The 22,335-nt window shown below is 37.0% G+C and overlaps 1 protein-coding gene across 7 annotated transcripts in view; it reads right to left on the reverse strand.

Moving 5' to 3' along the window:
- CCDC15 (coiled-coil domain containing 15) overlaps positions 1 to 22,335 on the reverse strand; it is a 71,335-nt gene that overhangs the window by 29,952 nt on the left and 19,048 nt on the right. For 4 of the 7 annotated variants that reach the window (XM_036277111.1, XM_036277108.1, XM_036277115.1 and 1 more), the window contains 8 exons: positions 18,275 to 18,397; positions 17,890 to 18,022; positions 17,300 to 17,352; positions 15,980 to 16,102; positions 15,336 to 15,458; positions 13,052 to 13,171; positions 6,413 to 6,505; positions 4,869 to 4,972 (listed from right to left, as the gene is read on the reverse strand). In XM_036277111.1, the coding sequence (XP_036133004.1) occupies positions 4,869 to 4,972; positions 6,413 to 6,505; positions 13,052 to 13,171; positions 15,336 to 15,458; positions 15,980 to 16,102; positions 17,300 to 17,352; positions 17,890 to 18,022; positions 18,275 to 18,397 (872 nt within the window). The remainder of the gene's footprint in view (positions 1 to 4,868; positions 4,973 to 6,412; positions 6,506 to 13,051; positions 13,172 to 15,335; positions 15,459 to 15,979; positions 16,103 to 17,299; positions 17,353 to 17,889; positions 18,023 to 18,274; positions 18,398 to 22,335) is intronic. The other 3 variants (XM_036277110.1, XM_036277109.1, XM_036277113.1) reach the window with 3 other exon arrangements.

The raw sequence follows: 22,335 nt of genomic DNA on the forward strand, positions 1-22,335 counted from the left end.
TTAAAACACTGATTATTTTGTATTAGTTTTAGGTGTACAGCACAGAGGTTAGACAATCATACTTTACAGTGCCGCCCCACCCCCACCATATTTCCAGTACCCATCCAGCACCATACACAGTTATTACAATATTATTGACTAGATTCCCTCTGCTGTACTATACATCACTTTATTTTCATTCTCTGTGTGTCTTTTGATCTGAAGTAGATCTCTTGTAGACAGCATATATAGGGGTCTTGTTTTCTTATCCATTGAGCTACCCTGTGTCTTTTGATTGGAGTATTTAATCCATTTACATTTAAAGTTATTATGGATAGATATGTATTTATTCCCATTTTATTCTTTATAATTATGTTTCTCTTTTTTCCTCCTTCTTCTTAAAGAAGTCCCTTTAACATTTTTTTGTAATACTAGTTTGGTCATAATGAACTCCTTTAGCTTTTTTCTTGTCTGGGAAGCTCTTCATTCTCCTTCACTTTTAAACAATAGCCTTGCTGGGTAGAGAAGTCTTAGTGGTAGGTCCTTGCTTTTGATTACTTTGAATATGTCATGCCCATCCCTTCTGGCATGAAATGTTTCTGTTGAGAAATCAGCTGATAGATGTATGGGAGCTCCATTGTAGGTAACTGTTTTTTTCTTGCTGTTTGTAAGATTCTTTATTTTTAACTTTTGCCATTTTAATTATAATGTGTCTTGGTGTGGGCCTCTCTGGATTCCCCTTGTTTGGGATTCTCTGTGCTTCCTCAACTTGTGGGTCTATATCCTTCACCAGATTAGGGAAGTTTTCAGTCATTCTTTTTTCTTTTTTTAATTTTTTTTTTCTTTATTGATTTTTAGAAAGAGGAAGGGAGAGGGAGAGAGAGATAGAAACACTGATGAGAGAGAACATCGAAAGGCTGCCTCCTGCATGCCCCCCCCCCCCCGGGGATTTGGCCCACAACCTGCGCATGCACCCTGACCAGGAGTTGAACCTGCAACCTCTTGGTGCATAGGTTGACACTCAACCACTGAGCCACACCAGCCGGGCAGTCATTATTATTATTATTATTATTATCATCATTATCATTATTATCATCCTTACCTGAGGACTTTTTCTTTGCATTTATTTTCAGACAGAGCAGGAGGGTGAAAGGGAGGATGAGAGAGAAAGAAACATCGATGTGAGAGAGACACATCGAGTGGCCAGGGCAGAAGACAAACTACAACCCAGGTATGTGCCCTTAGCGGGAACCGAACACAGGACTCTCTGGTCCATGGGCCAATGCTCTATTTTTTTTAATCCTCACCCGAGGACATTTTTCCATTTTTTGTACAGATACAGTGGGAGGGAAAGAGAGGAAGGGAGAGAGACAGAGAAACATCGACGTGAAGGGACGCATCGAGTGGCTGCCACCCGCACGACCAACCAGGGCCAGGGACAAACTGCAACCGAAGTACGTGCCTTTAGCGGGAACCGAACCCGGGTCTCTCCAGACCGCAGGCTGATGCTCTAACCGCTGAGCCAAACTGGCCAGGGCGGCCAATGCTCTAATCACTGTTCCAAACTGGCCAGGGCCAGTCATTATTTTTTCAGTAGAAGAAATAGTTTTCAATCCCTTGCTCTCTGTCTTCTCTTTCTGGTACCCATATGATGTGGATGTTGTTACACTAGATATTGTTCCAAAGGTCCCTTAAACTATCTTAATATTTTTATTGACTTTTAGAGAGAGGAAGGGATAGAAACATTGATAAGAGGGATACATCGATAAGAGGGAAACTTGATTGGCTGCCTCCTGCATGCCCCCCACTGGGGATCAAGCCCATTACCTGGGCATGTGCCCTGACTGGTAATTGAACCTGCAGCCTCTTGGTGTTGTGTCAACGCTCAACCACTAAGCCACACTAGCCAGGCAACTATCTTAATTTTTTAAAAATTCAGTTCTGTTTAGGTGTCTTCTGCTGTCTTGTCTTCCAAATAGGTGATTCAGTCCTCTGCTTCATCTAACTTGCTGTTGAGTCCTTCTAGTCTATTCTTCATTTCAGGTATTGTGTTGTTTTAATGATTTCTATGTCCATGGTTATGCTTACTAGCTCTCTTTTAAGGTTCCTACTGAGTTATTCATTCTTCTCCCAAGTTCCTTAAGATCCTTATAATCATTGTTTTGAACTGTATATCTGGTAGACTGCTTGCCTCCATTTCACTTGATTCTTTTTCTGGGAATTTTTCTTATTCTTTCATTTGGGGCATGTTTCTTTAATTTCCTATTTTGGCTGCCTCTCTGTATTTTTTTCTCTGTATTAGGTAGATATGCTATGTCTCCCAGTCTTGGTAAGGTGGCTTTATATCGTAGGTGCCCTGTGGAGTTCAGTGGTACAGTCTCCCTGATCACTCGTGTGGGTGATGTGAGCTCTCCTGTTGTAGCCAAGAATTCATTGCTGTTAACCTGTCTGTGGTTGGGGTTGACCCTGAGGCTGACTGACTATGAGGGTTGACCCCAACTACTGTGTATGACCCCACAAAGCAGAATTTGCCCCAGAAGCATCTCATACCTGCTGAGATCTCCCTTTGGATATACTGCTTGTGGAGCTAATTGGGTCATGCTCTGATGTGATCTGAAGCCTGCCTACCAGGTATATTGGATCTTGGGTTGTGTGGGAGGGAAGATGATGTAGGTCAATGTCAAACATTGCCTGTGATGAGCCCTGGGCTACCTGTTTGGAGCTACAAAGCAATCCACAGTTGTGGCTGCCTCAGATAGATTTGGGTGTATGTGGGAGAGGCCAATCTATGTACCAGGGTGGCTTCCACCAGCACCAAGACTGTGGTCAAGTCAGCAAAAATAGTCTTTTTTACTTTTTATCATAATTGTAATTAAGGCTATAACATTCCTTGTGAGCATCTGGCAAGTTGTGATATGTTTTGTCTTCATTATTATTCTCTTAAAAGTATTCCCTAATTTCCATTGTAATTTTATCTTTCACCCGGAATTATTTAAAAATGTACTACTTGTTCCTTGCTAGCTTAATATCATTATAATCAGAGAACATATGTAAAAAATAACACAAGATATGACTAACTTTGATAAATGTGCAATGAGCACTTGGAAATAATATATTCAGTCACTGTTCATTGTTATGAATATGTTCTCATTTTTCTTAGGGAAATATCTAGCAGTAAAGTGGCTGGGTCATAGAGTAGATATATGTTTAACTATATAAAATACTAAGCCGTTTTCCAAAGTGGTTTTGCTATTTTCTTTTCTTTTTTTTTATCCTCACCCAAGGACATTTTTTCATTTTTTGTTCAGATAGAGTGGTAGGGAGAGAGAGGGAAAGAGAGAAACATCGACGTGAAAGGGACACATCGAGTGGTTGCCACTTGCATGATCCAACCAGGGCCGGGAACAAACTGCAACCGAGGTACATGCCCTTAGCGGGAACTGAACCTGGGTCTCTCTGGACCGCAGGCCAATGCTCTAACTGCTGAGCCAAACCAGCCAGGGCGGTTTTGCTCTTTTCCACTTTCATTACCAATACATGATTTATAGCTAATCTGCTTCTTGACAGTGCCTGGTAATGTAAAGTTTTATTAAAATGGCCAAAAGCCGAAACACTGACAATACCAAATGTTGGTGAGGATGTGGAATAACAAGAACTCTCGTTCACTGTTGGTGGAATGCAAAATGGTATGGCTACTTTGAAAGACATTTTGGCAGTTTCTATCCAAAGTAAACAAACTCTTACCATAAAATCCAGCAACTGCACTCCTTAGTATTTACCCAAAGGAGTTAAAAACTTATGCCCACATAAAACCTACATACAAATATTTATAGCAACTTTATTTATAATTGTCAAAGCTTGGAAGAAACCAGGATATCCTTCAGTAGGTGAATGGATAAATAAATTATGGTACATTGAGACAGTAGGATATTATTCAGCACTAAAAAGAAATGAGCCATCAAGCCATGAAAAGGCACTGGAGGAACCTTAAAACATATTACTAAGTGAAAGGAGTCAACTGAAAAGGCCTTCTGGCTACATACTACATGATTACAACTCTGTGGCATTCTGGAAACAGCAAACAATGGAGACAGAAGAAAGATCAGTGGTTGCCAGGGACTGGGGGAGGGAGAGATGAATAATTAGGTGGAACATGGGATATTTTTTTTTTAATCCTCACCTGAGGACATTTTTCCATTTTTTGTACAGATAGAGAGGGGAGGGAGAGAGAGGAAGAGAGAGAGAGAGAGAAACATCGATGTGAAAGGGACACATCGAGCGGCTGCCACCCACACGACCAACCAGGGCCGGGGACAAACTGCAACCGAAGCACGTGCCCTTAGCGGGAACCGAACCCGGGTCTCTCCAGACCACAGGCCAACGCTCTAACCGCTGAGCCAAACCGGCCAGGGCAGAACATGGGATTTTTAGGGCACTATTCAGCATGATACTGTAATGACAGATACATGTCATTACACATTTGTCAAAACTGTAAGAATCTACCACACCAAGAGTGGATCCGAATGTAAATATGGATTATAATGTGTCCACTAAAATATGGACTGTAATGTAGGTTTATCAGTCATAACAAATGTACCACTGTGGTACAGGATGTTAACAGTAGAAAAGGCAATCCATGTGTAGGGGTGAAAGGAAACTCTTTGTACTTTCTGCTTAACTTTGCTGTGAACCTATAACTGTTTCCAAAAGAAAAAAAGTCCATTAAAAAACATAGATCTTAACCATCTATTAATACTTCTATCCAGATAAAACAGTTGTTCCCACTATGGATCAGAAGGCAAACCACTACCTGCTTATTTCTAAAACTTAGCTTCCAAAATCATCTTAACTGGTAATTTAAGGATCACAATGAGGATCAAAGAACTCACTTTTCAATTCTCTTCCTGTGTTCTTTTTGCTTTTGTTGTTCTTTTACTTGTTCTCTTTCAATACTCATGAAAAGTCGTCTATATCTCAGGTACCGCTTTTGACGCTAAAGGAAAGAAGTTAAAATTGTTAAGATTCTGCTCTCAGAGGACTTTCCAAGGAAGAAAAATATCTTTGTGCATTAGACAAGAAAACTATATGATACAGAAGTTACATGGAACTAAGTCCTTAATTTCCTTCTATTTATGGTGGCTCAGGATAATATCACATACAGCAAGAGCTTTAAATTTTCAAGCACATAGCTATTGCATGTTACAGACAAGTCAGAGAAAGAAGTACTAATTTAGTTTGCCCTTAGTATAGTCCCTTCTCAACTGCACTTAAGGAAATGACTATATTTGATATGCTAAAATATATACTATATTTACTATTTCCAAGTATCATAGAAGTAGGGCCACGAAAGAATGTAAGATGTATTTTTATAACAGAACAATGGTCACTAACTTTTCAAAATTAAAACACCACAAAAGCATACTCTTGGCCTAGCCTGACAGTGGGGGGAGGAGAGGAGGACTGAGGACTATTACAGTGTGTTACACTTTTAAAGAGAACGAGTAGCCCTGGCCGGTTTGGCTCAGCGGTTAGAGCATCGGCCTGCGGTCCTGAGAGACCCGGGTTCGGTTCCCGCTAAGGGCGCGTACCTCGGCTGCAGTTTGTCCCCGGCCCTGGTCGGTTGTGCGGATGGCAGCCACTCGATGTGTTCCTTTCACGTCGATGTTTCTCTCTCTCTCTGTTTCTCTCTCTCCCTCCCACTCTACCTGAACAAAAAATGGAAAAATATCCTCGGGTGAGGATAAAAAAAAATAAAATAAAATAAAATAAAAAAATAAAGAGAACGAGTATAACAAAAGCAAGTGCTACTATTATGTGTGATACGTTCCTACCTCTGGATTTATATATTCTCTTTTAAGGACACAAGCTACTCAAATGGTACTAGTATACACACAGACATTGTTTTGCCTTTTGAGTAGCTTGTGTCCTTTCAGTAAAAACATTAAAAGTATAACAGCAGTACCTAATATTGAAGGTACAGCACAATCATCAGTGATACTTTAAAAAAACAGATGCCACAAACCTACTTTTTCAGATATCAAAAGAAAAATACATATCTGCAAAAAGCTCCAGTCTGATTCTGATGCATAGCCAGTGTTAAAAACTGTTGGTTTAAACTAACTTTGGATTGAAAGGGGGATAAAAAGGAAGCCATAAATTAAAACTCTTCCTTTCAACAAGTTATTGTGGCAAATATCATAACTGAAGGAATTCACTAGGATTATTTCTCCGATTTCACATCAAAGTACCCCAAATCCTGGAATCTTAGAAGAGAAGTTTAACGTAGTATAATGACTCAAGTAATTTCTTTGCCTTTATCTATGGAATTTGTAGTATTAGTTCTTTATTATTAGAATATAACAAATCATTTCTAATTTCACATATACTATTACAGTAGGAACACTGGTGTCCAAAGGCAATTATCCTTACATACCTCTTTCTTGTCTTCTTCTTGATCTACTCCAAACTGAAGTGCCAGTGGAGTTTGGAATTCAGTGTTCAATCCTGATTGATATCTATCATGAACCTGTTAAAAAGTCCAGTCACACAAAGTGACAAAACTGCCAAATGCCATGCATGCTTTTGATACTTTCATCTACTGATTCTTTTCTCCTGCAACCTTGAGTACAACTGAATAAAATACCAAAATATATATAAGAATAAAAGGAAGCAGTTTCAGAATAAATAACCAAATAAAAAACAATAAACCAAAGGAAAAAATTCAAGTAAAAAACACAGATGAACTAATAACAAATCAAAGTGTTCAGAATGAAAGTTCTTCTAAAGTGGTCACTTAACATCATTCTTTCGTGAGTATGGTTGGGATTGAATCCAAGATATAAACCAGCTCCCTTAATATATATAAGTATTTTCAATTTACACAACTCTCTTGAGAATAAGAACTGAAAAGATTATAACAAACAACTGACACAGCAGAGAGGAAACTGGAGCTATTTCTCCCACATTACTAAGAATGCCTTATGACATAATTTGGTATGATACTTACTCGGTCATCACATGGGTCAAATTATGACCTCTAACTTTTAGAAATAAAAGCTTTAAATTACTTTTATATTTTTAAAAATCATGTTTTATTGATTTTTTAGAGAGGGAGAAGAGGAGAGAGAGAAACATTGATCAGCTACCTCCTGCTCTCTACCCAGGACTGAGCCTGTAACCCTGGCATGTGCCCTGACCGGGAATCAAACTGGCAACCTTTTTGTGCATGGGATGGCGCTCAACCAACTGAGCCACACGGCCAGGGCACTTTTATCCTTTTAGCTTAAAAGTTATTTATTTTTCAGGAAAGTTGCAGGATATAAGAACAGTATACAAAAATCAATTGTATTTCTATATACTTGCAATAAACAATCTGAAAATAAAATTAAGAAAAAAATCCATTTATAATACCATCTAGAAATACTTAGGAATACATTTTTTAACAAAGAACATGTAAATGTTATACTCTGAAACCTAAAGAACATTGTTGAAATAAATTAAAGATTTAAATGAATGGAAAAGACATCTTATGTTCATGGCTTGGCAGACTTAATGTTGTTGAGATGGCAGTACTACCCAAACTGATCAACAGATTTAATGCAATCAAAATTTCAGTTGTATTCTTTGTAGAAATTGACGAGATGATTCTTAAATTCATATGAAAATGCAAGAGACCCAAAATAGCTGATGATCTTGGAACAGAAGATAAAGCTGGAAGAATCACTGTTTCCAATTTCAAAACTTACTACAAAAGTAAAGTAATCAAAGAGAGTGTAGTACCATCATAAGGGCAGACATATAGGTCAACAAAATAGAAATGATATTTCAGAAATAAATCCTTATATTCACACTAAAATGATTTGACAAGAGGGTCAAGAATTCAATGGGTAAGAATAACATTTTACTTTTTATTTTTAAATTATTTTTGTTATAGATGTTTTCAACAAATAGTGTTAGAATAACTGGATGTCCACATGAAAAAGAATAAAGTTGGACCCCTATCTAACACTACATACAAAAAGTAACTCAAAGTGAATCACAGACCTAAATGTGATAGAGATAAAATTCTCATAAGAACACATAAGAGTAAATTTTCATGATCTTGGATTAGGCGATGATTTCTTAGATAGGACACCAGGATCAAAAACCACAAAAGAAAAAACAGATAAACTGGTCTTCATTAAAATTAAAAACTTTTGTGCTGCAAAGGAAACTATCAAGAAAGTAAAATGACAACCTACAGAATGGGGAAAAAAATTTGTAAATCACATAACTAATAAGGAACCTGTATATAGAATATATTAAGAACTTATATAAATCAATAATCAAAAAACAAAAATTCAATTATAGATTGGGCAGAGAATCTAATAGGCAATTTTCCAAAGAAGATATACACATGGCCAATAAGCATATGAAAGATGCGCATCATTAATCATCAGGAAAATATGTCAAAACCATCATGAAATACTCTATCACACTCATTAAGATAGGTGTAATTAAAAAGACAGGTAATGCCCAGCCGGTGTGGCTCATTGGTTGAGCATCAACCCATGCACTAAGAGGTCGCCCATTTGATTCCCGTTCAGGACACATGCCCAGGCTGTGGTCCCGATCCCCAGTGCGGGGCATGCAGGAGGCAGCCAATCGATGTTCTCTCTCACTGATGTTTCTATCTCTCTCTCTTCCTCTCTCGCTAAAATCAATAAAGACAAATTAAAAAAAAAAAAAAAAAAAGACAGGTAATAACAAGTGTTGGTGAGAATGTAGAGAATAGGAACCCTCACATACTGCTGGTGGGAATGAATAATCTAGTACAGCCACTTTGGACACCAGTGTGGCATTTCCTCAGAAGGTTACGCATAAAGTAGTATATGTCCCAGCAATTCTATATATGTATATATATATCTCCAAAAGAAATGAACATATCAACAAAAAACTTGTACACAAATGTTCACAGCAGCATTATTCATAATAGCCAAGAAATGGAATCAATCCAAATGTCCATAAACTGATAAATAAATAAAATGTGCTAAATGCATAAAATGGAATATTATCCAATGGACAGGAATGAAGTACTGCTATATGCTACAAGATCGATAAACTTTTGAAAACATGATGCTCAGTGAAATAAACCAGTCACAAAAGTCCATATATTGCATGATCCCATTTATATGAAATGCCCAGAAAAGGCAAATCTAGAAACAGAAAGCAGACTAGTGGTTGCCTAGGGCTGGGGGTGGGGTGAGGGAAAAAATGGCTGCTAATGGGTACAGGACTTTTTTGGGTGATAAAATTTTTTCTGAACTTGGTTGTGGCAATGTTTGCACAACCTTTTGAATATACGAAAAACAGTGAACTGTATAGTTTAAATGAGTGAATTTAAGGGTATGTAAATTAGTCAATCTTCCTTATTCACATATTCCTTATTTACGCATTCACCTATTTGTTATATTTATTTGAAATCCCGAAATCAATACTCACGGTGTTTTTGTGGTCATTTGCAGACATGCACAGAGTTGTGAAAAATTTGAATCGCCAAATGTAGACATTATCAGCTGAGATTGAAAGGTTTCGTTTCAGCCTTCATACTGTAAACAAGTACCCTTTTCAAGATATATTTAGTGCCAAGTTTTTTGCTTTTTGTTGGCGATTTTGCTGTTTAAAATGGCCCCCAAGCACAGTGCTCCAGTACTATCTAGTATTCCTAAGCATAAGAAGGCTGTGATATGTCTTATGGAGAATATACATGTATCAGACAAGCTTCATTTAGGCCCTGAGTTCAATGTTAATTAATAAAAAATGTACAGGGTGGGGCAAAAGTAGGTTTACAGTTGTTCATATGGAAAATAATACAATAATTAATAAATAGTACAAGAATAAACTCTGTGTTTTGCATACTCATAACTGCAAACCTACTTTTGCCCCACCCTGTATATTAAATAAGGGGGTCTTTAAACACAAATTCACATAAAACAAAGTAATATATTGATTAGCTAACAAAAATGTGATCAGGGGCTCATAGGAACCTAACCTTGTATCTACTCTAGGAAGCAGTGGTTTGGTACTCGCTAATTTGATGTTTGAGACAACTTTATAGAACATAACTACCATGGATAATAAGACTTGACTATATGTCTCAATAAGGCCATTACTATTATTATTATTTTTTTTTTATCCTCACCCAAGGACATTTTCCCATTTTTTTGTTGTTATTGTTCAGATAGAGTGGGAGGGAGAGAGAGGGAGAGAGAAACATCGATGTGAAAGGGACCCGCACAACCCAACCAGGGCCAGGGACAAACTGCAACCGAGGTACATGCCGTTAGCAGGAACCAAACCCGGATCTCTCTGGACCTCAGGTTGATGCTCTAACCACTGAGCCAAACCAGCCAGAGCAAGGCTATTATTTTTTAAAGTTATTTGTTTGTTATAGATAAAATTGGAAAATGAAAAATAGCAAAAGGTTTATGGTGGTTCTCTCCAGAATTTTTGTGGGTTTTTTTCTTTCTGTTTGTGCTTACTTTTGCTACAATAATAATGAAATTATTTTTTGCTTTCAAAAAAGAAAAACTGGACTTCCAGCACTAGTGAAGGAGTAAGCCCACTACTGGCCTCTGTCTCTCTAGCTGATTATAATTAAAAATGTGGTCTGCGGAATCTGGAGAGTGTAGGAGGTAGGTATCCTGAAGAGGAGCAAGCTAGAAAAGTGGATCCTTTAATTCTGTGTATGAACTGGCACATATCTCAGAGTCAGCCTGAGCTGTGCATGCACAGGGTGGATTAGAAGTACAATGAAGGCTTTGAGAACTGAACTAACACTGCAGCCACTGTTCAGAGAAGGTGAGAAACTACTGAAAGTCTGAACCTGCTACAAACAAAAAAAGATGCAACATTTTAAGCAGATTTTAACAGAAACCAGTGTTACAATATAATATTCAAAATTAGACACAGAAATAAAAGTGGCAAGAGAATCCAAAATATGGATCCAAAGAAACAGTAGAAATAGGAAGAATGGCAAAAAGTAAATGGCTGAGGTAGTTTTTGTGTGATGGCTTCAATTTTCTTCATGAAAGCCAGAGAGTACGGGGGAATAGCAAGAACGTCAACAGGTGTTTAAGGTTTAGAATTTTCAGTTGGGCTATGGGAAGGGCAGGCAAGAAAGATGCTAAGCAGTACTGGGGACCCAGCTGGAATTGTAAACACTAATATGAATGTGGTTCAAATTTACATTTTCTCCTATAAGATTCAATTATTTGGGAACCTAAAATGAGAAAAGACTAATCAAGGACTGAGGATTTTCAGGGCTGGATGGCAGAAGGACAAGAAGAGGCTGTGACTACAAAGCCACACCCTCCATTGAACAGCCAGGGTTAGGTACCCTCTTCGTGCTCAATTAATGCCCTATGCATGCTCTACAACCAGTTACGTTGTTTCATAACCATCTGCTTATGTCTCAGTCTCTCTTTAGAAATTTGAATGCTGTGTCTTGCAGCAGAGCTCTATCTTTGATATTTAGTACCTAAATAATAGCTAACACCTAACAGGTGCTCAATAAATGTTTGACTGACTAATTAGTTCAAAATATATTTAGTAAGAGACTACCAGGTACGAGTGCTGTGCTAAAGGCTGCCCTTACAGTGGTAAACAAAACAGGGGGTACCTCTCCTCATGAAGCTTACAGACCAGTGGAAAAAGTAAATAATTACAAATTGTACAAAGTGTTTTGTTTACTGAGGAGAAAACAGAATGCAGGGATTAAAAAACAAAAACAAAAAAACAGAAGAGGGTAGATTTATTTTTGATTTTGCTCAGGGTAGTCTTTTCTAAGATGATATTTTAGCCGAAACCTGAAGGATGAGAAAGGACCAGCTTTGTGAAGAAAAAAGAGAAGAATATCCAGGTAGAGGGAAAAACTATGCAAAAGACCTGAGGAAGGAAAGAGCCTGGCACAGTTCAGGATATATAAATGACGAACCAGGCTAAAACATAACAGCAAGCTCTTAGTCCAACCTTATAGGCCCAAACTAAAAATCACAAAAGAGCAGCAGTTTAGTTCTGCAAACCTCAGCCCAAATCCTACTTTCTGCCTTTTTGCCTTCTTTTCTTTCTGCTCTATAAAAGAGCCAAAAGGAAATTTTGCTTTATCTTTTTCATATATCGTAACTGCTAGTTGCCTTAAAGGATGTTTTTAAAATAACAACATAAAACTACAAGATAGAAATTATCCAGACAGTGATAAAATTATAATGAAAATAAACTAGACTTTAGTCAAGACATGGAAAAATCTTAGTAGGCCAGGGCATTTTAATATTCTCTTGAAAAACTGTTGATTTCAATACACCAAAACTTAAGCAATATAACATAATGCTAACAAGCTACAGCCCAAACTCTGAATAGTTTATTTCTTGGTAATCCTTATGCTCTACCACTTATTGAGATCCAGTCCTGGTCATTGGGTAGAAGATCCTCCCGATCCCTCCCCCTCAGAAACCACTCATTTCTTCTCTTCTCACACCATAAAGAGAATGGCTACCAGCCCTGGCCAGTTTGGCTTAGCAGTTAGAGCATCGGCCCACAGACCAAAGAGTCGCAGATTCGACCCCGGTCAAGGGCATGTACCTCAGTTGTGGTTCGGCCCTGGCCCTGGTCAGGGTTGTGTGTGAGGCAACCAGTCAATGTGTCTCTCTCACATCACTGTTTTTTGCGCGTGCGCGCGCGTTCTCTCTCTCTCTCTCTCAGCTCTCTCCCCCACTCCCTCCCACTCTATCTAAAGATAAATAGAAAAATGTCCTTGGGTGAGGATTAAAAAAAAAAGAGAGACTGGCCACCAGAAATATACACCTTTTATAAAACATACATATATAGTTTTTCCAAGAGGCAACAGGTGCTCCTGACAATACCCTAGGTTTCAGTTAGAGCCTTAGAGTAATCTTAGATCAGGATAGATTTTACATACTATGAAATATAAAGTAAAACAAGAATTTGCTTTTTACTCAGCCTTACCACTCCCAGATCAGTAAGTGCCTATAATCTTGTTTACATTCTACTGCTCATAGTCTGTGGTCTGCTCTACCTGTCTTCTGCTGGAAGCCTCTCTCCGGTGTTTGGGTGGAAGATACTGATGGCCATCTGGAAACAAATCTTGCCATCTTTCAGCTGTCCCAACAGACAGCTGCTGCCTGGAGTACAAACTCTAAAAGATACAAAAGCACAATGGAAGTAAAAATACTGTAGGCTGCAATGACAGCCCTAAGGTAATCTAAATAGGTCAGACTTGTCCAGTACATTATGGCATAAAAGTAGACATTATATTTCTTATGACTATTATGGATCTTAACTTTATCCACAAAGCAATCTTAAGTTTCTTCACCTATAAAACAAGGATAATAACAAAATCTATCTCCCAGGATTATTGTGAGAATTAAATGAGACAATGGACACAAAGTTCTAGAACAACTTTAGCTATGATAAGTGCTTAGAAATGTAAGCTGTTAGTCATATTAATATTGATATTATTAATAAGAAATAACACTATCACCATTATCATCATCACTATTGCTAGTAGCATATCTCTGGCAAGCCCATATCAAACTGATTACTCTCTGCTGTTTACTGTTCACTTTATTCCGCTCTACCTGCTCTCTGGCAGAGCCTGGACCCTGGGTTTAATGTAAGACATATTCATGGCACTCCAGAAATAACTCCCTTCTCCATGTCTCAACTTTCATACTATGTGAGGCCTGCTGGTAGTTCCTGCACTAAAAGGCAACATAAATGATAAACACCAATTTTCCGAGCAGGAGCATCATGCCAGGGTAATAGTAAATGCTTCCGTGAAGAGGCCTTAAGTCATTTCTACAGGTCAGAATGGTGTGATACAACACAGAACAAGAGGACATTATATGTGTCCATTATTACTGACCCCAAACCCCTGAGGCAGTCACTACAATGCCCTGTCAATCTTGAGCCAAAACCTAAGCAATTCACTCTCTGCTGCTTCCTCCTCACTACAGCATGCTCTACTTACTCTCTGGGAGAGGCTAGGTCTTTTTTTTTTTTTTAATTTTATTTTTGTTACAGATCTTTCTCCTTTGAGAGGCTAGGTCTTGAATACTGGGTGAAACATGCCAATGGCGCTCCAGAAGCAATTCCTCTTTCAAACTTCCATTTCTTAAAAGATGAGGGTTACTTGATATAGTAGTTTTAAAGGAACAACAAAATACAAAACTGTCTAAGTAGAAATGATGGGTTAGTGACAATAATGTACACTTCAGTGACAACCCCAGAATAATAATACTAGGGTGGGATAATTTAGCAGTTATGGATGTGCGTGTCTGTGTTTAATATAAAATTCCCAAACACACATCAAAGTAGAGAAAAAACAGTATAATGAGTCCCCAGATATCCATCACCCAGCTTCAATAATTAGCAACATTTTATTTTTTCATCTATCTTCTCTCATTTTTTTTTCTTTTTTCTGGAGTATTTTTAAGCAAATCCTAGATTATTCTGGTACTTTTTCTTTTTGCACAGGAAAACTCTTTATTCAACAACATATTCAAAAGAAGAGAAGTCAATGAGGCAATATTTTTATAATGTTGTATTTTCCCAAGGTAAAGCCTGGAAACAAGCTGGTATCATTTCCACAAGTACATCTACTTGGTGTCCCCAATAATTCCCTGCACAAACACTAGAGGTGGCAAAGTCCAGGAAGTTCTGAGGCAGCAAACAACCTGTTTCATCCTTCATCATAACTGGCTTGCAGACTGGATGCCTGGGCTTGGTGTGCTGCTTCAGTGGACCAAGAGTAGAATCCCTTCGGTATTTATAAAACAATGTATAAGGCAAAAAAAATATGCTAAAGGACTTGAGTTTTAAAAAAACAATGTACTATTAACCAATCAATATTATATAAAACCTGTCTCTTAGTTAACCCAAATGATAGAGGTATGCCTTCTCACCTAGAGTCTTTAGAATGGGCTTGCTTTTTTTTTTCTTTATTGGTTTGAGAGAGAGAGGAAGTGAGAGGGAAAGAGAGATAGAAACATCGATGAGAGAGAACATCAACTGGTTGCCTCCTGCATGCCCCCCACTGGGCATGTGCCCTGACCAGGAATTGAACCAGCGACCTCTTGTTGCATGGGTCAACGCTCAACTATTAAGCCACACTGGCCGGGTGAACAGGCTTGTTTTGAAATAACTGAAACGATTATATTTTTAACCTATCTCTAGAAGCTTTAAATCTATGTATCCTACATATAAAAACTAGCTTGACAAGCTCCAGCCCAAATCTTAAGTAATTTTGTCTCTGTTACTTTTGTGGAAAGTGACAGTCCTCCCACTGTATTCTGCTGTACCTGATCTCCAGGGGAGGCTTGGTCCTGGACTTGAAGGTTAACATAACATTGACACTCCAGAGGCAATTCATCTCTCAAGCTTTCTTCTCTGATAAAAGATGACGGCTGCTTGAAAAACGTGTTCTAAAGGAAAAACAAAAACAGAAAAGAAATTGCCTAACCTGGTCAACATGTAATCATAATACTGTAGGCTTCAGTTAGAACTCCAGGGAAATGGTACCAAGTGAAGCTATACTGACACATTTTGATTTGAACAAGGGTGTTACACTTTTAGCTCAACTCTGTAGACCTTAATTTTTAAACCCAAACCATGTACAGAAGAGTCTGACAAACTCCTCAAATTTTAAATAATTTAGGATCTGCTACTTCTTCCTACATTATTCATGTAGGGGCAGTGACCACAAGGCAATTCCATGGGCTTCAGCAAAAGTTGTAATACATCTTAGTAAATTAAAACAGTCTGATTCTACAATAAGAAAAAGAACATGGTTTATAAGCCTTCTGATTCACAGAACTGATTTGACTGATACAGTTCATTAGACCAGGGACGTTTGCATCTGACTCTACACTTTACACCAATTTCTGAGAATGTCTAAAATCCAGTCGCTTTGTTTCCTGTTTCTCTCTCTCTCACTCTGCTCTACCTGATCTTTGACGAATACCTGGTCCTGGAGTTTAGGAGTCGGAGACTGATAACATGCCAGAGAAAAGTCCCCTCTCCCTTTCTCATGTATCGTATCAGAATATGGCTCCTTGAAGCGTACTTTCTAAAAGAAAAAAATACAAACTGTAAATTGTCTAGTAGGAGTAATATGATAGCAATAAGGAGGCTTTATTGAGAAGTTTACGGTAATGTTTTGTTTTTAATCCTCACCTGAGAATATTTTTATATTTATCTTCAGATAGAGTGGGAGGGAGAAAGAGGGAGAGAAAGGGACAGAGAGAGAAACATGGACATGAGAGGGACACATTGACTGGTTGCCTCCCGCACGGCTCTGACCAGGGCCGGGGATGAATGGCAACCAAGGTCTGTGCCCTCAGTCAGAATCAAACCCGCGATTCATTGGTCCACAGGCCAACGTGCTACCGCTGAGCCAAACTATCCAGGGCACAGTAATGTTTTAAACTCAGGATAATGTGAAATACTATGGAATAAAACAGAAAACCATACTTTTTGTCAGTTCTGAAGTCTAGCTGAAAACAGTGTTTGCAAGCTCCAAACTAAACCCTAAACAACTCAGTTCCTGCTGGTCTCTTTCCTTTTCTGTTCTACCTTGCCCCTGCTGGGGGCCTGATCTTGATGCCTGTAGAGATCCTCATGAACATCCAAAGGAAATACCTCTCTCTCTCCCTCTCCTACCTCTCAAAATTGATGCTGGCTGCTTTAACTTGCTTTCTAAAAAACAAACACAAAATATCAATTGTTCAGTTAAGAAAGACAGGTTAACCAATACTTTAGGCTACAGTGAGAATTCTGGAGTTATCTGAAGTCAGAGAATAACTGGACAGCTTATGGAATAAAACAAAATACTGTACTCTATTCCACTGAAGCCCAGCCACATCCCTAAGTAATTTAGTTCCTGTCGATCCCTTTCTTCTTCTTTTTGGTCTAACTGATCTCTGGTAGAGGGCTGGTCTTGGAAACTGGTAAAAGATACTGTTGGACATTTGTGGGCCATTCCTTTACCCACCTTTTACCTATCAAAGCAGATGATGGCTGCCAGAAATAGTTTCCTAATGAAGAAGAAAAAATTTTTTAAAGTAAATTGTCCAGACAGGGGTAATATGCTGCTGGTATTACTTGAAGACTTAATGAGAAATCCAAAGTTTTTAGAAATCAACCAGGAAATTATTTTTCCAACCATGAATCTCCAAATCAGCTGCAATATAGTCCCTGCAAATCTCACTCCAAACCTTAAGTAGCTTATTTTATCTTGATTTATCTTCTTCCCACTCTATTTTACCTGATATCTCGGTAGAAAATCCTGGTCCTGACATTTGGGCAGAGTATTCTGTTCTTTGGAGAAAACACACTGATCTTTGGTGAGAACATACTGGTCTCTGGGTAGAAAATTCTGGTCTTGAAATTTGAGAAGAGTATTCTGGTCTTTTGCAAGAATATGCTGGTCTTTGGGTATAAAATCCTGGTCTGAACATTTCATTATAAAATCCTGGTCCTGACATTTGGATTGAACATTCTGGTCTTTGGGGAGAGCATGTTGGTCTTTGCGTAGAAAATGTTGGTCCTGACATTTGAGTAGAATATTCTGATCATTGGGTAGAATATTCTGGTCTTTGGGTAGAAAAGCCTGATTTGGGGATAAAAAATCCTGTACTTCCAACATAATACTTCCATCTTCTAGTTCAATACTCTGGGCTTCCAGCATAATACCCTGAGTTTCTATCTTAACCACCTGGGTTTCAGGCTCAGTGGCCTGGGCTTTGGGCTCAACAGCTTGGCCTTCCACAGCTTGGCCTTCCAGCTCAACATCCTGGGTATGTGGCTCAACATTCTGGGCTTCCAGCTCAATACTGTGGACTCCTGTCAAATCACCTTGGGTTTCCAGTATATCACCTTGGGCTTCTGGAAAATAATCCTGGGTTTCTGGCAGAATATCTTGAAGATGTAACTTCGTTAGCTCATCCTCTTCCATTATAGCAAATAATGGATTTTTGAATTGTACTTTCTAAAAGTGAACATAAATATCATACACAGAATGACAGGTAGTAGCAACAGTAGGTTTTCCACAAGACTCCTAAAATAATCTCTAAAGGATATGATTGTCAAACAAATTACTGGAATAAAATGTGGAATTATAGTCTTTGCTCAGCTTAACCTAAATATACAATCCCAAACTAGTAAAACAGTACTGGCACCCCTAGTCCAAATCATAATTAGTTTAATTTCTATTATACGATCTCCTTTTACTTTACTTTACCCGAACTCTGCTGAAAAATGTGTCCTTCTTTTCAGAAAGGAGATCCTGTTGGTTACACCAAAATAAATTTTCTTTCCTTTTCTTGTCCATCATAAGAGATAAAGATTCCTCAGAGTCCGGTTCCTAAAGAACACATAAACAAAAATGAAAAAATATTTTTTAAAAACCAAAATGTATCTACTACAGGTAGAAACAATGTGACTGCAATAACATCCTAGGCTTCAGCACACTACTAATATAATTTTAGTAGGTCAGTATAGTCAAATATAAAAACAGGACATTTCAAAAGAAGTACAAAAATGTACCCTGAAAACTATAAAACATTCTTGAAATGAATTAAAGAAGATATAAATAAGTGGAAAGATCCTATCTCCGTGGATCTCCAAAGACAATATTGTAAAGACAACAATAAACTCTTACGTTTACAGTCAACTAATTTTTAATAAGTGTCCAGACAATTACATGGAGAAAGAACAGTTTTTCAACAAATGGTGTTGGGACAAGTAGATATCCACATGCAAAAGAATTAAGTTAGAACACTTCCTACCATATATAAAATTTAACTCACAGTGGATTGTAGATCAAATGTAATAGCTAATACTATAAAATTATTAGAAGAACATATAGGAGGAAATATTCATGATCTCAGATTAAGCAATGGTTTATTGGCTACCATACCAAAAGCACAAGCAACAAAAGAAAAAATAAAATAAAGTGGACTACACCAAAATTTAAAATTTTGTGCTGCCAATGATAGTATTAAGAAAATAAAATGACAACCCACAGAATGGGAGAAAATATTTGCAAATCATGCATCTGATTTGTATCTAGAATATATAAAGAACTCTTACAACCTGATAATAAAGACAACTAATTCAATTAAATTCCAGTATCACATTGACATTTTTTCCACAAGAAATATATAAATGGGCAATAAGCACATGAAAAGATGCTCAAGGTCATTAGGAAAATACAAATCAAAAGTACAATGTGATATCACTTCACACCCACTAGAATGGCTATGATAAAAAAGATAGACAATAACAAATATTGGAGAGGATGTAAAGAAATTGAAACCCTCACAAACGGCTTGATAGTTCCTCAAAAAATAATAAACATGAAGCCATACATGACCCAGCAATTACACTACTAGAGAAATGAATGTCCACACAAGAACATGTACACAACTACTCAGAGCACAATTATTCATAAAAGCCAATAAGTGAAAACAACCCGAATGTCCATCAACTAATGAATGGATATACCAAAAGTGATATAGCCATACAATGGAATTATTACTCAGCAATAAAAAGGAAGTACTGATACATGCTACAACATGAATGAACTATGAAAATATTATGCAAGGTGAAAGTCAGTCACAAAAGACCACATATTATTATTCCATTTACATGAAATACTGCAATAAACAAATCTACAGAGACAGAAAGTAGATTAGTAGTTGCTTAGGACTGGGTATAGGGACAGGGAGGGATTGAGAGTGATAGCTAACAGGTACAGGGTTTGTTTTAGGGGTAAAGAAAATATTCTAAATTATATTTTGATGACAGCTGAGAACTCTGAATATTCTAAAAACCACTGAATTGTTCATTTGAAATGGGTGAATTGTTGGTATTTGAATTATATCTCAATAAAACTGTTACTACAAAACAATACTAGGTGTGATAAGCTTAACCCTTAAACTTATCCTTCAATAGTTGTAGACAGTTCTAACAGCCTATTATTTTTTCCCTTTACTCTTTACATTTCCTTACTAGATTTTTCATAATTTCTGGTAATATGCAGTATTTAAAGGACCTTGATAAGCTTGAAAGGGTAAGTCTCCTTTTGGTCCTGTATTTATCCTGATAGATGCTGGTTTCCTACAAAGTGCTTTTTGGGGGGAAAAAAATCAATACAAATATAAAGGGTCTAAAGAAAACAGTATGCTCATGAAAGTAAGTTGAGTTTTTGTGAAAGATCTGGAGTGATCTTAGCAGGTTATGGTATATAGAATAAAGGAAAACAAATAGTTCTACTTCAAATGTACAAACAAGTCATTCACACATCAAACATATGGAGTGAAAAAGGCTGCTAGGAGATATATTAAATTTACAAATGACAATTTGCCCCTATACTAGCCAGTACCAATATCAGAAGGCCTATGATTTTTGTCTTGGTGACCTGACAGCAGGCAAGCAAGTATATCTTCTATTTACAGCTCAATATCTGAAACAACAGTAACAACCAGACAGATTCTAATGTCAGTAAAAATAAGTCTAACAAGGAAATGAAACCAGTATTTAAATAGGTTATAGATTGTTCTCCTTTCTGATGGGAAGATTCCTACTTCAGACAACTGAGGTAGAAAACTTCAGATTTAAGGGAAAGACTATACACTTGAAATAAGTGGTAAGAAAAACTTCACTAATTTCTTAATCATTCTCAATTATTTGGAGATTTGTTTCTGCTGTTATACTTGAAAACCATACATGCATTCTTTAGAATCAAGCAGCCAGCCTGAATTCATCATCATCATCATAATAATAATGTATTACACTTAAATGACACCTTTGACGTATAAAACTGGTGTTATCTCAGACTTAATCCTCCTTCCTTCTACTGGATCATTATTTTAGTTAGACCTGTGAACAGTACTCTTTGTGGGAAAACAATTGAGCAGTTTGAACATGTTCCAAACAATATAAAATATCTATCTCTATAATCTGATAACTCTTTTTTCCTGGTTTCTTAGAATGTGTCCAATCACCTCTTTCTAACAGTACCCTATAGTACAGCCAAATCCAGGGTAGGTATGAAAATTGTCAAGACACCAAGCCACTGAGAATAATTTAGGTACAAAAGAAATTCTACCTTGAGTCATAATAAGGCAATGGTTTTTAGAAAAAGTAACCATTCTGAATGCATCTAGATCCAATGCCATATATTGACACACACCAATGCCCACTTGTATTTTTATATTTAACTATAAATTTCTAAATTAACACTGGAGAGGGAGACATTATAGTTTAATAATCTACCAAATGAAAACACATAAGTGACAAATGTTTTTGACTGTTGTGTTGAGATACTTAAGGAAAAGATACAAAAATAAAAAATATATATGTATAATCCAGGAAAATGTAAAAGAATACCAATTAGGAAGCAAAACTGAGAAAGAACTAAATAAGACAGAGTTTATAATAGCAAAAAAAAATTTAAAAAAAAATAGACTAATAGTCCATTTTTCTAGTGCTGCCTATCAAAATTTGAAATTAATCCCAAAATTAAATAAACACAGGAAAGAAGAGAAGTTTAACATCCAAATATGTGAACACCAAAATAAGCAGGCACCAAAACAGTGTTATTTTACAAGTATAGCCTTAAATATCCTTTTAAGTCTAGCTTCACATTTGGGTTCCAATTATTCACTCTTACCTTATCTTCTGTATCAAAACAATTTCTTTAAAAAAATAAAAAGGTATTGTTTTCTAATTAAAAAGCAAAATATATACATGATAGAAAGTTTTTAAAGTAAAGAAAACCAAGAGAAAAAAATAAAAATCACCTATAATAAAACTACCCAGAAATAATCAGTATTAACTTCTTGGTCCACTTCTTTCCATGCTTTTGTCTACGCACATAGTATTCTATCCCCATCTCTTTATTTTACTTCATTTTTCTCATAGCACTTATCACTTGAAATTATAGTCTATACAGAATACAACAGATATCTTTTTGCTTGTTTATTATATACCTCCCCACTAGCACAGAAGCTCCTTGAGGGATCTTGTTCCATCTTTTCATCACTGTAAATCCTGCTCCTAAAACAATGCCTTAGAAACTGTAGATGTTCCAAAAATATTTGTTGGATGAATTTTTAAAATTGAGATTATATTGTATATAATTCTGTATCCTACTTTTATCACCGAACTTTATATCATAGACACTTCCCTTATCTTCAGATGTTCTTTGAAAGTATATATTTTTTAGATTGGCTATATAGATATATCGTAATTTTTAACCATTCCCTACTATTGAATATTTAAGGTTATTTCCAATTA

The sequence above is a fragment of the Molossus molossus genome, unplaced genomic scaffold, assembly GCF_014108415.1.
Source record: "Molossus molossus isolate mMolMol1 unplaced genomic scaffold, mMolMol1.p scaffold_m16_p_22, whole genome shotgun sequence".
NCBI lineage: Eukaryota > Metazoa > Chordata > Mammalia > Chiroptera > Molossidae > Molossus > Molossus molossus.